The 16,369-nt window shown below is 37.3% G+C and overlaps 2 protein-coding genes across 2 annotated transcripts in view; both read left to right on the top strand.

Annotated features, from left to right (window-relative positions):
• Positions 1-1,638: 1,638 nt before the first annotated feature.
• On the top strand, positions 1,639-11,720 carry slc38a11 (solute carrier family 38 member 11). The gene is made up of 12 exons (XM_066688175.1): positions 1,639-1,776; positions 1,904-2,018; positions 2,610-2,684; positions 3,008-3,142; positions 4,907-4,972; positions 5,606-5,712; positions 5,808-5,887; positions 6,579-6,649; positions 6,781-6,942; positions 7,418-7,530; positions 9,126-9,257; positions 9,600-11,720. Exons 1-12 carry the CDS (start codon positions 1,726-1,728, stop codon positions 9,873-9,875), a joined length of 1,383 nt encoding a protein of 460 aa, XP_066544272.1. The 5' UTR covers positions 1,639-1,725; the 3' UTR covers positions 9,876-11,720.
• Positions 11,721-12,640: 920 nt separating this feature from the next.
• Positions 12,641-16,369, top strand: part of cobll1b (cordon-bleu WH2 repeat protein-like 1b) — a 41,580-nt gene continuing 37,851 nt past the window's right edge. The window contains exons 1-2 of the mRNA XM_066688556.1: positions 12,641-12,990; positions 13,493-13,581. Coding sequence (XP_066544653.1) covers positions 13,532-13,581 — 50 coding nt within the window. The 5' untranslated portion in view covers positions 12,641-12,990; positions 13,493-13,531. The remainder of the gene's footprint in view (positions 12,991-13,492; positions 13,582-16,369) is intronic.

Below are 16,369 nucleotides of genomic sequence, written 5' to 3'. Positions count from 1 at the left end.
CAATTTGTTATATCTTATCATTAAACTTCTTAATCTACTGAAATTTCTTGCTAATTGTTTTTATCATCCACCCATCTGAATGAATTTTAAAGTAATGGTCAGTGATACCACATGAATTAATGTATAAATACCATGGGATTAACACATGAATACCTCATACACATCATCTGACTTCTGTTGATCACATGAACCCTAATCCTTACCCTAAGCCTAACCCTGTAATACATGAGATTAACATCAGACCTCGGATGAAGAGCATGACATGATATTAACCCTGTGGTATTCATATAAGAAATAATGAATGAAAACTGACCATTATTTTAAAGTGTGACCAAAACAAACTGTATAACCCCAGTTCCCAATTCAACAATCACACATGTAGCTACATAATTGTCAAGTTCTGTGGACCTAAAATCAAAGCGACAAGTGCAGATGACAGCTCTAGGCCAGAAAACAGCTCGCGTTCAGGGGCCAAAGCCAAAGCTGTAGCAGACCTGGGTTTGGCCACCCCAGCACCCTTGCGGCTTGCAAGAGCAGAGATGCAGAGCATGGGAAGGGGTCTTGCACTGATGTGCAGACTACACCCAGAAAGGGCTGAATAGCCAATGGAGATGATTTTAAGCACCCAAGCATGCTGCTGCTAGAACACCAATTGTGGATTTATTTTGTAGGGAGTAGTGAGTGAGCAGAGACTGTTGCACTACTTCAGGGATGGTGAGGGGACTATTGTGGAGGCAGCTAAGTGCCCTGCGAGCTACCCTGAGAAGTACAGAAGTGCTGGGGGGCACACTTCTTCACACGTTTCTTGGGTGCCATCTGTGGTGTGGGCGCCTATAAGCAGTGATACAAATCACCAAGGGGGTGGCCAGGAGTCAGGCACTGGGGCAGCTGACGATGTAGACGCTGAGTCGCCGGGTAGCCATGCTGAGGAAACACCTGTGCCATCTGCAGGGATTGCTCCTTGTCCTTACAGGAACACTGCAGCATGGTCTCCACTGACAGCTCCTGCGTCACTAAGAAGCGCCCCATTGCCCACGCACAGAGCTGCATGAGCTCAGCAGCCGCACACAAGTCACGCTGGATTTCAGGGTTTGTCTGCTTCAGCAGAGCTTCTGCCTGAACCACTGTGTATACTGCTGGCAGTGATACATAGCCTACCTGCAATTATACCCCGCAATACTATGACGCACTGTCACTGATGCATATTACTACTCCCAACCTAGCAAATAAGACTTCTGCTTAAAACAACCTACAAACTACCACCCTGCATACTACTATACAAATAATACATATTTAATAATATATAAATATAAATGTAGACTAACTCATTCTGATATTTGAATTTGTGTGCTGTATCTTGAGTATTTTACAACAGACATTGCTAAGGAATCAATAACACAAATTTAAATAATACACATCAGATTTGCATCAAAAGACTACATTGTCTTTTTTGGTATTACTTTTTACATGCATACAGGCATCCAGGCAGCACAAACTATCAGTCATTCAATATTTTTCATCAGGAACTACCTGTTGCATACCGCACCAATTATTGTTACCTAACTTCAGTGCTCATCAGTGTCACAGCAGGAGGACGCGGGTGTGGGCGGGATCAGCAGGTCAGCTGGGCTGCTATATGTCGCGGCCGCTGCCTGATCAGGTCAGCAGTGATTTCAACCATCTTCCTGTAATCTGTTTTATTAAACTTTCTTATTTTCAGCTGAGATGGATAAGGACACGCACACTGACATCTACTTACAGAGGAGTTTTCAAGAAGTAAGGCTCCCCAACCTTTCCTTTTCAACTTTCATTTGTTAATACATTGAACTGGAGGATTGTGTTCATGAAAATGAATGACTTTAAATGCATCTGAAGTTTGCCTGGTTTCTGTTTGACACTTAAGGCAGAAAGCGATGACAGGAAAGCGCTGGTGTCTCGCAGACAGAAGGGTGGAAAAAGCAGCCTGTCTTCTGCCAGTTTTAATTTTATCAATTCAATCATTGGATCTGGGATCATAGGTAATCCATTTTATGTATTCGAATATGGACAATAGAAAAGTGTATGTTTGATCAGCGATGCGTTGGTTATATTTATGCTGTGTTATTAGTCGTTATAATAATGAATGGAAAGCAGAGATTCGGAGAGAAAAAGGGAAACAATAAAGACCTCTTATCCAGAAATCATGTGATTTACTTAGCCATGCATTAAGAAATTAAATCCCGGAGAGAAAGGCATGTGTAACCTTTATATTCCTTCGGAATGCAACCTAATCATTTTAGTTAAAGTAACTTCAACCTGGAAGTTATGCAGGACCACAACTATATGTATTTATGTATTTATTATGAATGAGTGACTGGGCCACTTTCAATGTATCACATGACCTTCGCAGAGAAAGAGATCCTAGAAGATTAGTGAAAAAGTGAAATGCCATAATTGAATGAATACACAGTAACTTGAAAGTATACCAGGAAACCTAAATACCAATAATATGGTTTAGAATCAGTTGCTCTTATATAAGGACTGTCTGTTACAATCAACCAGCTATAGATGTTCTATTGCCAAGTAATCTACAGAAATCCAAGTGTGACGTTGTCTTTGTGTTTCTCCAGGGCTCCCATATTCCATGAAACAGGCTGGATTTCCCCTGGGAATGCTGCTCCTCATTTTAGTTGCATTCATTACTGGGAGGTTATATTACTACTACAAATACTACTTCTAATTAACAATTATTATTTATATAATATATATATATATATATATATATATATATATATATATATATATATATATATATATATATATAATGTAACAAAGTATCGAAACATTCAAGTATATTCATGTAAAACCAGTATATGCACATTTATTTATTAGTTTGTTTGTTTGTTACTTTATTTATTTATTTTCAAATGTATTTTCTCCATTTACTTCAATATACTGGCCTGCTGGATTCTTTATCTCTATAATTCTGTACTGATATGTGATCTAGAAACACTTCTATTTTCCACAGATTATTCAATCATCTTGATGATAAAAAGTGGAAATTTGTCTGGGACCAGGACTTACCAGTCACTAGTTAATAAATCACTTGGCTTTATTGGATATTGTATTCTGTCAGTACTGCAATTTTTATATCCTTTAATTGGTGAGTTTCTAAAAACAAAAGTGCTGTTACCTACAGATGTGTATTGTGTTAAAAAACTTCAACTTCAACAATTTCAGCCTAGACAAAAACTACTTACCTACCTACTTTACCTACCTGTGAGTCACAAATTACTTATCTAAACCATCGAACATCTACCACTTATGAATAAAAATATAGGACACAGCTGTGATTTAAGAGTAGGCCAAAATATTGTTTTTATGTATGTTTTTGTCAATAATATATATACAAAATTGTTTACAATGCATTGCAACTGCAGGTTGCACATGGATGCTAATTGTCCTCTATAACAAAGTTAATTTTCACAATTTAACTAATTTCTTACTTTGTCTGTTGGACATTTGAATTTCTGTAATATTTGCAAATCTTTGTGTTGCATAGTGCAGGGTTACAGACGCTCACACTGTCAGTTATGCAGTGAAGTTTAATATTTTTATGAAGGGAGATCCAGAAATAAATGAAAGTAGTTCTCAGATTTGGGAAAATAATATAAATTAGCTTACTGTGTTCAGGGTTATTGACTGCTACATTAAATTAGGTGTATTTCAGCATATATAATAAGCATTAAACATATACACTCACCTGATGTTTTTAATTATGTTTCATATGTTATTTTCACCTTTTCATTGCAGTTTATCTGTGTTGAGAAGCTATGGTCTCTCTGGACTTGAATTCCACATATTTATTAGATTTGGTTTATTTTTTAAATGCTGAAATTAATGCAAAATATGTGGGTTGATGGATTTTACTCTCTAGGATTCTGGTGACGTTAAATTGCTATCCACCATCTGTTTCCCAGAACAGATGTTTTTTCCATTTAAGTAATTCTGCCTGTAGCTAATTTTGGTGTTAAAGCATTATGGTGTATTTCTGTTTAGGATTCTCATAGGGAGACAAATGTAATGAATGCAAATTAAGGTCTAAATATTTTTAGAGAGGTTATTGGTCTCTGTGTGTAAGTGAGGGATAATTGCAACTTTTAAAAGTTGGTATATTATGTTATTTGTTTAAAAGTCATAGAATGAATTGTTTTTAGTTACTGTGTTCAGTCTTGTTTAAAATTACCTCAACAATCTTCTTATAATTAATTGTTGTATAGAAAAATAAATTGCCTTGCTTTCTTTTTTTACTTAATACTCATTCAGTTGTATATATTTGAGTATTGTCAAAAGGAAACTATGTAATATGCCACCTAAGTAATTTAATCTTAATTTGCTTATATCAAGTATATCTACGGATTATTCCACATGTAATTTATTCAGCTAGGTAGGACCAGCTGATTGTAGTTTCCAGTGGTAACCAGGGAATAAAGGGAGATGTAATATTTCATTTTTGGATAATTAGTCGGAGGCGGGGAGAAATTTAGGTATACAGAATTTTTACCACGTTGATATGATTAATTGATGACATATTAAGCAGGTGTCTTTTCAATAGTGCCACTTCAACTTCAGCATCATAAACACTACACTGCTTTGGCAAGTTTTTAAAGGAGACTACATAAAATGAAACCATGATCAATAATAGTATGACGTTATAATGTTGTCCTTTTATGTTTGGTTAAATATATTCAACTGCACTGTTTAACACATACAGAGCCTCCTCTTTAGGTTGGTGTGTGGTTTTAGTACATGAATGAATTATACCGATGCAGTATAATAATGCGTGTTCTACTCACTATTGATTATCCTGGAAGATAACTTCAGTTTTAAGTACATAATTGATTCAACATTGCTTCTCTGTCTTTAGCTATGATCAGTTACAATATCACCACTGGGGATACCCTAACCAAGGTGTTTCAAAGAATACCGGGAGGTAAGTTATCAAATGTATTTGACATTATACTATTATACTATACTATTTAAATTATACTATTATTATCATTATTATTATTTGCTTTGGACTGGTATGGACTTCAGATATCACCCACTGGTGCTTTGTAGGGGAGTATACTACATGTACTACATGTTCTGTTCAGTACATGAACAGAAGTAATCTTTAAAGGGGATTACAAAGAGGGACTTTATTGAAGAAATGAATGGGTATATTAAGTGTGGTGTGCGTGATTCCCACTGGTGATGAGTGTAGTGACAAGCCAATAGTTTCCATGCAATGACCTGAATTTCTAACCACATTCCTTTGAAGAAAGATTTCTGCAATGTTTGGATGCTTGAATGGTCTCAATGTTAGAATTTGGAGAATTATAATTTAGATTATGTTTTGTCATTGTGACGTTTAATTTAAGTGGGGAGTGCAGTCTTTTTAAGCAATTGGTGTTCCTCATAACTGTGCATATTGCTAGTGTTTGTATTTTTGTAGGTGCTCTTTTTGATATCTTAACACAAAGTAATTGTTATATATGTTTAAAAAATACAGCCTTCTAAGAATGTTCAAATATACACTAGAATAACATATTTGTAAAATGCTTTTATTCATTTTTGTTTACAGTCGGCCCAGAGCACATACTTGCAGACCGTCAGTTTGTTATTCTGCTAACAAGCATTTTATGCACACTTCCTTTGTCACTTTACCGGAACATATCCAAGCTGGGGAAGGTACATTATTTCTGTATTTGTGTTATTAATTCCTTCATTTTTACTGCTTATGATTAGACACCATGTGAAGAAAAACACATATCTTTCTTTTTCAGGTCTCCTTGCTCTCTGTCCTGTTCACTCTTGTAATTCTTGTCATCGTTATTATAAGAGCAACAACACTTGGACCACAAATGTAAGTACATCTGTAATCCAGTCATATGATAACACAAGCAAGAAGAAGCCTAGAGTTCATGTTTAGAAAAATACAAGGAGATCTTTCACTGTAAGCTGGATGGTATTCATTGAAGGGTGTCTCATATAGGCTGGACATTGCTGGCTTTGGCCGGGTGTTCCCAGGTAGCAGTGGCAGTCAGATGGGGGAACTCAGTTCTTCACACACAAGTCCCTGCTGTGGCTTCGCAGGTGCCTGCAGGTTCAAGACGTTAGCTGTTCCATCTGCATTAAATCCTCCGTTTGATGTGCTAGATGGTCTCAAAGTATTTTAGGCTTGCAGTGTGAGAAATAGTAGATGAGTATTGGAGGGCACATGCTTTGTATTAAGTCATAGAGGTGAGCTGAGGTCAGTGATTGGCAATTCCAAAATGGGGTTAAAAAACAAACCGATTACCATGTGACTCAAGTGAGGAATCCATGAAATACCAGGCCGTTCAGAATACATTTATTTCATTACATTTTTTGCTGCTGCAGCCTATGTCAATCAGGTGTTTTCACTCATTTCAATCTGATTTGTCTCTTTTCTTATTTACGCTGGCAAGGTTTCTGATGTCATCTGTTAATTGTCTTTGTGAACGTCTTATTTTTATAATGTCATGTATGTGTTTATCTGTTTGTTTCCTTATATTACATTTGGACAATTTCCAAAGACCTCCTACAGAAGACGCATGGACGTTTGCACAGTTTAATGCAATTCAGGCGGTTGGGGTCATGTCTTTTGGTGAGTTTCGGCGGTTGCAGAGTGTAATTGCCTGTTCATGATCAGAGAGTTTCAAATCCCATCCACAGCTGCAGTACATATTATATTTATAAGTCTATATTAAATGTGCATTCATTGTTTTTATGTTTCAGCGTTTATATGCAATCACAACAGCTTTCTGATTTACGGCTCTCTTGAAGAACCTACCATCAGCAACTGGTCCCGTGTCACTCACGTGTCGGTCCTCTTTGCTTTCGTTATCAGTGCGGCCTTTGCATCATCTGGGTATTATACCTTTACTGGAAACACGCAAGGTACATACTAATATAAACAGGTGAAGAAGAGCATTTCTGTATACAAGCACTTTTAATCGATTATGTGGAAATATGTTATTTTAGATGCACGCAATTGTAGTTGAAAACATCACCCACTCCACTTCAATTAAAGTTATTCTGTGAATTGTTTAGTTGAATAATCTCGACTGCTAAAATACTGTGTGGACCAAGTAAGATTCACACTCTACTCTTAGAGATATTTTAAATTTGAGACAGTGATCAGCCATTCTCTTCAAGGTGCTCTGCCTGAGAGACATGCCTTGCTTTATCATGAGGAAATTGTGTATAATGTGCTTGCCACCACTCATAAACCTGTGGAGGTGTTTCTCAGGTGCGTGTAAATGTAGTGTGAATACTTTCATTTTCACTGCAACAGTAAATATAATTTGTTGAACTTTAACCTCATTTCTAATAATAGACTTGCTGCTGTAATAGCTATGTTATCTTGTTGCAGGTGACATATTTGAAAACTATTGCAAAAATGACAATCTGGCAACATTTGGAAGGTTCTGCTATGGGATCAGTATTATTCTGACTTTTCCTATTGAATGTTTTGTAACACGGGAGGTATGCTTTATATTTTGTCATGTTAAATGTCTTTCTTATAATATGTTATTGTGGATGGATAATTTTTATATCAGACAGAATAATCTAACACTGTTTATCCATATACTATACACTCACCTAAAGGATTATTAGGAACACCATACTAATACTGTGTTTGACCCCCTTTCGCCTTCAGAACTGCCTTAATTCTACGTGGCATTGATTCAACAAGGTGCTGAAAGCATTCTTTAGAAATGTTGGCCCATATTGATAGGATAGCATCTTGCAGTTGATGGAGATTTGTGGGATGCACATCCAGGGCACGAAGCTCCCGTTCCACCACATCCCAAAGATGCTCTATTGGGTTGAGATCTGGTGACTGTGGGGGCCAGTTTAGTACAGTGAACTCATTGTCATGTTCAAGAAACCAATTTGAAATGATTCGACCTTTGTGACATGGTGCATTATCCTGCTGGAAGTAGCCATCAGAGGATGGGTACATGGTGGTCATAAAGGGATGGACATGGTCAGAAACAATGCTCAGGTAGGCCGTGGCATTTAAACGATGCCCAATTGGCAATAAGGGGCCTAAAGTGTGCCAAGAAAACATCCCCCACACCATTACACCACCACCACCAGCCTGCACAGTGGTAACAAGGCATGATGGATCCATGTTCTCATTCTGTTTACGCCAAATTCTGACTCTACCATCTGAATGTCTCAACAGAAATCGAGACTCATCAGACCAGGCAACATTTTTCCAGTCTTCAACTGTCCAATTTTGGTGAGCTTGTGCAAATTGTAGCCTCTTTTTCCTATTTGTAGTGGAGATGAGTGGTACCCGGTGGGGTCTTCTGCTGTTGTAGCCCATCCGCCTCAAGGTTGTACGTGTTGTGGCTTCACAAATTCTTTGCTGCATACCTCGGTTGTAACGAGTGGTTATTTCAGTCAAAGTTGCTCTTCTATCAGCTTGAATCAGTCGGCCCATTCTCCTCTGACCTCTAGCATCAACAAGGCATTTTCGCCCACAGGACTGCCGCATACTGGATGTTTTTCCCTTTTCACACCATTCTTTGTAAACCCTAGAAATGGTTGTGCGTGAAAATCCCAGTAACTGAGCAGATTGTGAAATACTCAGACCGGCCCGTCTGGCACCAACAACCATGCCACGCTCAAAATTGCTTAAATCACCTTTCTTTCCCATTCAGACATTCAGTTTGGAGTTCAGGAGATTGTCTTGACCAGGACCACACCCCTAAATGCATTGAAGCAACTGCCATGTGATTGGTTGGTTAGATAATTGCATTAATGAGAAATTGAACAGGTGTTCCTAATAATCCTTTAGGTGAGTGTATAGTAGGAGTATTAGTGGAGAGCTTGAAATTGTGGTTTGACAACAATCGAATACTAAGAAGGCTACAGCAGTAACATAATTACACTAGATTTTGCGACTGCACTTTCTGTAACAAAGGGAAAATAAGGCCAGGAAGCAAATGTTTAGAAGAGGAAAAGTATATTTCAACAATTAAAGCCATTACAGACACATTAGTGGTTGCATTTAATCTCTTATTGTAATAATGAATGTTTTCAGATTTATAAACTCATTTTATTCACAGGTGGTAGCCAACCTTTTTTTCAGTGGGACTCTTACAACTCTTGCACATGTTTTCCTGACTTTGGTTATAATCACAATATCTACAGCTGTATCCCTAGCTTACGACTGCCTTGGAATCGTTTTAGAATTAAATGTAAGTTTTTCTGTTATTGAACAGTTGTTTGAACTGCTTTTAATTAACAATGACACTAGAAGCCGGTTACATTTGACTTCATCAAGGTCATTTAAGTGGAATGCTGGACAGAGTCATTATTTGCCCTTCAGATCAGAAACAGATGTTTTAAAAAATGTCCGATATTCATGAATTAATTGATCATAAATCCAACATTCATTTCCAAAAGCATTTCTACAGCCCTGTAAACCTTGTAGTTCAAATAATGGGTGCAGCTAATGTGTTTTAAGCTACAGCTGAATAATGTATAACCCTCTAGCCTAGAGACTAAAACCAATTAATTTTGCATTTATTTCTTCACAGGGAGTTCTGAGTGCTACCCCGCTTGTTTTTATCATCCCAGCAGCATGCTATCTTAAGCTGTCTGATGAGCGTTGGTATCACCGAGATTACCTTATTTCCTGTTTGATTCTTGTTACTGGTGTATTTGTAATGACTGTGGGTTTAGCCATGACTATTATGTACCCCCAAGATTGCTCACATGGAAAAGAACCATTTTACTGTTTGTCCTTCAATTCGACGCCGTCCACCAATGTGACAGATGATCAGATTCCAGTCTGGAATGCAAGCCTCTTTTAAAGAAGAACCCAAGATATGCTAAGGCATTCACTGCCAAGTGTATTTAAATATGTATCTTTTGGGGTTGTACCCATAGTGATATGCACTAAGCATTAATGTTTAGTATTGTTTCAAAGGCAGATTTGTTACTAGGGCATCATTGGTTATGCTTTTTGTCACTTGTTTACATATGGATATATAAATGCATTGTTGACATTGTATAATTGTAACCATAAACATGTAAACATATACATCTTTACCTTTAAGTGCCCTTTTTTGGGAATTTGTTGGTGATACCTGGACTTGCAGTATGTACATTTTCTTATGCATGACCATGACCTTTGGTTTTTGTTCTACCAAAAAAGTTCCCTTTTTTGTGCGGGCTGGGGTTGGGGTGGAGGTCATGTTCAAGAATTGTCATGGGATAGGGTGACATTTGACAAGGCATTAGATATTGTATTAGAATGGGTTGAGAAGTTGAGTTTAAGGAGGTAAAACACAGTAAATGAGATTTGGAACATATGCCATTGCTGTTGAGGTAATTTCTGAAATGAAAGCCTTTTAATAATCAGAAAGACAGTCCTTGCCCATGTCAATGTATGAAGCAAAGACCTGTCCACAACTCGTAGTGAAAATAGTAAACACTCAAACCTGAATTTAGGGGAAGTCTTACTTTATTTACTTTACCCCAACCCTGCACCTTACCCTTTCCCTAACACTGTCCAAATTCTCATTTTAATTTACAATGTCCCTTAAGCAGCCTTGATGTTATTATGTCACAATGCTAATGTCCCACTGATACCATTCATACCTTTAATCGTGTACCAAAATAAGTTTACAAGAGCCTGTGTCCTTTCTTGAAATTATGTTTGTTTTTGTCTTAGTGTTCCCATAGACTTCATTAACATTAAGGTCAGGTTGTAAATGGGTTAAGTTTTGCCACGGCTGCTATTTGACAAGGGAGCTTTGTGTGCTACATGCTCTGCCACATTACAGACACACCCTATGATGATAGATACTGTCAGTTAAACTTGAGCTGTTCTTTTATTTTCATTATAACAAGTCATGCAAACTTGTGGAATCAAACAAGAAAATAAATGTTGCTAAATATACTTCTTAGGAACAGCAGTCAACTGGGAGGCTGATTCATCATATTCACAGGAAAATTAGTTGCACATTTAAAACATAGACCCGGCTTAAACTATAAGCAGGAAATACCGTAATCTAATGAATGACAAACCAGCAGAAGCTATATTTGGGCTTTCAGGCTTTCACGTGTGTTAAATGTCCCTTGTTAGCTATTACATGCCACCCTGTAACCTTGGATAACTATCAGACATTACCATTGTTTTTAAACTGAGCTCTTGTTTTTGTCCTGCAACAATTTTTAGAGTTTCAAATTGATTTGGCTTTTTTATTTTTTATTTAACACTAATTAATAATCATCAAGGGTATTCAGTAACCATCCTGTAATACCTCTAGGGTATACTGCAAGCCAGAATAAACACTTTCTCAGTAAGTAGGCTGTTCCTTATGGATTAGGTTGATCTTGTTTATTCCACCCTTTCACAATGAAGCTGGGAGATTTGTGGAAGTTGTCCAGAGCCCTATCTCCTGGGAAGGATGAACAGCTTTCTTCAACACATTCGTCTTTTGAAATGTACACTTTTGTCTCCAATCGCTTTATTTTGTCAAGGTGAATGTCTCTCTCTTTTCACATGACTGCCTGAAATGAAATCAAACAATTTCCCCTCCACATATCAAATTCCCACCACGGCAAGAGAGAAATCTAGCCCAGCGGCCGTGTGGTTTGGGGGAATGGTGCCACATTACCCTGCACTGATGTGTGCCTTTCTTTTTATCTTTCATTTCAATAAAATATCTTTTAACTTGTGTAGTATTTGTTAATCAGTGAATGCACCATAGTACAAATATCCACTAAGAAGGAAACAATTACAATGCGTGCTGATCTGTACACAAACTACCTCAGATCTTAGAAAACACTTTGAAGTGAGCTGTGAATAAGTTAAGTCAGGACATTTTTCCAGAGGCACATTTCAGTGTCCTGTTCTAAAAATGTGAACTTGGCAGTTTATACTTACACAAACAAGACAAGGATGCATTTTATTTGTCTAATAGTATCTGTATTATAAATTCAATTATAAATACTAACAAGCTGCTTAAACCTAGTTTCGCCACTTGAGGGCATAAGCAGAACAAAACCAGTGACTGCAGTCAGTGTTACTGTGTTTTGTGCTGATACATGTTGTCAATGCAAGATCCCAATGAGATGTTTCCTTGTATTTCGGTTTTAGCTTTTAGTACTTATTTTATGTATGTATGTATGTATGTATGTATGTATGTATGTATGTATTTATTTATTTTTAGAAAAACGTATCAACGTATCAAAGTAATAAGCATTCAACATTCATTATACACTTTAAAGCAATGTACCAGTTGAAAATGAATTTGATTAAAATCACGATGACCCTGTAAAAGTGACATCAGTAGAGATTTACTGGATAAAACATAATAATAATAACATTTTCATATAGATTTTATTTATAACACTGAATAATGTCTACAAGAGGTGCGTATTTTGAATAGCGTGTGTTTCTGTGGCTGAGCAACTTGCTCACCTTCACGCTGCGCAGATTTCCGCAGTTCTGCGCGGCTCCCCCAATGGGAGCACTGGAATTCTGCAGCTCTGCGCAGAACCGCCGCAATCTGCGCGGAAACAACGCGACCCTTCATTAAGCGCAGTACCTGGTGTCCACGACCCTAGCGGCCAGAAGCAAAACACCTCTGCAGAGAAACTAAGAAAGAAGTCCCATTGACTTTTCCACCTTCTGCACAAACACTTTCTCTGGAGGAGCCGCCGGGATGCCGTTCAGTTCCTGAGATGGTTTGCATTTGGTGCCGGCAGACGTGCGTGAAATGTCCCCCGTGTTGTGCCAGCGCGGAAAATGAACTGCTCCCTGTGAAACGGAAAATGCTTTTTGGCTTTGCCACGCATCATCATGTCATGACTTGAAAATGTAGTCTGCTGGCTTAGTGAAAACAGACCGACTCGGCCGGCGGCGGCTGGAAACAGAGGAGCAACTGTTTTCAAGGAGCAGCAGCGTCGGAGAGAAAGGTGGGAGTTTCATGTGTAATGCATCTGAGAAGGACATACGATCCTGCGATGGTCATAAAAGCAACTGTTTTCACACCACACTGATGCATGAAGTTGAAGTTGAAGTTGAACTGCATGCATTTCAGTTTCTGTTCCCGGTGGACAAAATATTGATGCAACCGCTGTCGCCGCAAAGCAGGGCAGCTGTCGAAAAACACGCCACTATGCCTAGATACTTAAGACCAACAGGACGGCAGTGGCTGTCTTGCGTCTTCAGCACTGAGTAATGCATGGCTTTATTGACTTAACGAAATCTGATTTGCTGCCGAAATCCCTTTCAGTTTCTAATGCTGTTTTATAGACTTGTTGGACTTTATATGAAAGACGGGAGTGACGTGGCTGTTACATTAAGATCTCGATGGATATGCAAAGCAGCTACGCTTTACTAAGCCTGTAACATTGTAAAGATGACTGGATGGGCAGAGATTTTATGAAGTGTTGCATTTTGCCCATCTGTTTGTAGCTTGAAAGATTGCACGAAGAGGTATCAGTACATGCAAGAATGGATGATCATCAATCTCAGGACAAGCCACTTTGTCTACCTCCCACCAGGTATGTTGCCTAGACTGGGCCACTGGAGTGTAACTATTAAGTGCTATCATGAATACCATCAATTCATATGTTTTATGTATTTATTCCTATTGGTTATGTTTATTTATGTAATACACATTACTTTGAAGGAAAATGTAATAGTGGAGTATATACATAAGTTTAATCAAAGGTCATGCCTAAGTGATGTGATATTGGTCAAGAATATGACTTTGTACTTGGATGTGGATAGGCAAATAGGTCTTTCTTGATGGGTTTGAATTGAAACCTGTTATTTCCTTAATCATGCATCATCTTATGTGCAGAACACTATGGACATTATACGAATTAAGCCCACAAAAAACTGATTTAACTCAAGTATGTGTTTACTTGACCTTTGTACAGTTAAAATCGGTTGCAAGAACATAACTGAACATTGAACTTGAGAAGTATTGTCTCTGAGTACATCTTCTTGCTACACCTTCATTTGATTTTCGTATTGTTTTACTTTTTAGTATCCAGAGTTGTACAGAGATTTCTAGACTTCTCATCTGCTATAAGGAAATGACAATACAATGACCTCACTGCTCGTCTGGAAATAAGGGTGTAACTGACTTTAATTGTGAAGGACCTACAGCAACCATATATTTATGTTTTTTTCTTCTGTTTAAAATTGTCTTGGGTGCAAATTCAGAACGCAATGAACATGGAAAAGTGAACATCTTCATTACATTGGGTTGCAGATGTATAGGCCTATGCATTTATTAACACCTTAGTAGTATATAGTTTTGCATTTTCTGTTGTTTAAATTATATTATTTACTCTTTAACATGACCTTTCTCAACAAGAATGGAGTCTTGTTTTTAGATTGTTGTATTTATTTGATGTTGAAAACTTGAGACAGGATTGTGACACACAAGCAGACTGATCTTGAACTTGTATAAGACCTTTATTTGTTTAATGGTTGGGGGGGAGCTTGCATATTTAGGTGAATATATTTATAGCCATCATAGATAATAAGATATATGCTACATTTTAATCATTATCACTGCACCTTTCCACTTAAAAGAATCGTAATAATACAATTTAAGCAAATTTTTAATCTTCGTCAGAAGGGCAAGCTCTTTATAAAGTATGACAGTGAAGCGAATGGAATCCTTTCTGAAGTCTGTTGCTTAGAAATCATGTCAGCTGACCAGAGATTTGGTATAAGCTGTAGGGTAATATTCCTGGACTGGTGTGAGTCTTTTCAGCTGCAACAGCCTGCTGATTTGGCATCTACTGCCTTATTGTGAAACTAATTAGAGGAGAGATGGAGAATTTGAAGGCTTGATATGTGTTTCAGCTGTTACAAATACTGGTCTTACCAAGGCATTTGTGTAAACGCATTGTTCACATTGCAAATGATGATGTAAAATCTTGTTATTATTTTGTTCTGCAGTAAGGAACAGGTTTCTGGATTTCTGATTCTGATTATTTGGTACTGCATTGAGAAATATGTATGTATAAAAAAGTTAAAGTTTTCCTATGCATTTCTGGAAAGGAAATTTCATAATACAGAAGTGAAATCAGACACGTTTAATTTAAAGTGTAGCAGACAGGACCAAAACCCTTTGTGGTTTAGTCACTGTATTACAAAACTCGATGGGTTCATTTTTACAGAATAAATGCACGTGTTTCTGACTAATTGATGTTGGTGAAACTGGCATAGACTTGCAAAAAAACTGTAAACCTTAGCCTAATATGACTTTGAGGTAAGTATTGTAATACGAATGAAAAACACATTTCTTAATTTTAATGAATAAGACCGTACCACTTGCCATATGGATAACATTGGGTGTGAGACAATCTTCAAAAATGAAAGTGTTTAGGGATGCTACTGTGATTCTGTCTGTTGCAAAGAGAAGGAAAAAACCCTTATTCAACACATATTCAAATGCGCAAAATAAATAAATAAGGTTTCATGGCTTTGAACCAATTTAGCATTAAGCTTGAGCAAATTGTGTATGGAGGTGACCCGTTAAATGAAATTAATTCCTACATGGTAGCTGGAGACACAGTAGATAAAGTTCCACTGGTTTATATGGAGGTTTTAACAGCAAATCAAAACCAAATCTGTTTTTGAGTTGATACTACTGTTTTCTTTATTAATTGTGGCATGCTTCGAAAACACCCAGCCTGGGTTTGTCTATTTTGGAGTGCTTACAAATCCAGTTTCTTGTCAAGTGCCACATGTATATATGAAAAAGCTTTGCTCAGCTCTTACTTTACTTGCTAATGAAGGTAAAGGATGTTGGTCACCATCTTGTGAGACATGGGTTGCTTTGATGAGGTTAGATGCCCAAGTTTTGCTTCTGAATCAGTGGCAGTGAGTTGAAGGCAGATGTGTATAATGAGGAACCAGCGCCCTTCTGATTGTATGACTCATGCTTTTGGTTAATCCATCGGGGATCATCTCTTTTACTTTTCAAACATTCCTGAGGGTACACAACTGAATTGGGATAATAACATCAGATTTATTTATTTTATTCTGCTCTGCACAGGCAGGTATAGATTCCTAATATATCACCTCATTGGGAAAACTAATCTCACTTGTATTTTTGTGTGACTGCTTGGAGTAATAACAACAGGAAGTGTCTTAATCTATATAAATGAACAATTCAGAGCCAAAAAAAATAAAAAAGACCGGTTTTGGCATAAAGACTAATGATACCATAAGAAATTTCACCATCATATTAATTTTTTGATACCGCCATAGAACAGAACAAAGAGCATTTGATATAATACTACAATAATAGTATTGATACTATAC

The sequence above is a fragment of the Amia ocellicauda genome, chromosome 16, assembly GCF_036373705.1.
Source record: "Amia ocellicauda isolate fAmiCal2 chromosome 16, fAmiCal2.hap1, whole genome shotgun sequence".
Lineage (NCBI taxonomy): Eukaryota > Metazoa > Chordata > Actinopteri > Amiiformes > Amiidae > Amia > Amia ocellicauda.
Note: the sequence above shows the minus strand (reverse complement) of the source record. Positions and strands in the feature narration are given on the sequence as shown.

Bases quoted from the DNA above. Each gene is read 5' to 3' on its own strand.
- slc38a11 (XM_066688175.1), top strand. From the start codon at position 1,726: ATGGATAAGGACACGCACACTGACATCTACTTACAGAGGAGTTTTCAA. The intron at 3,143-4,906 runs GTGAGTTTCTAA...CTCTGTCTTTAG, and splicing joins ATTTTTATATCCTTTAATTG to CTATGATCAGTTACAATATC. The intron at 5,713-5,807 runs GTACATTATTTC...TTTCTTTTTCAG, and splicing joins ACATATCCAAGCTGGGGAAG to GTCTCCTTGCTCTCTGTCCT.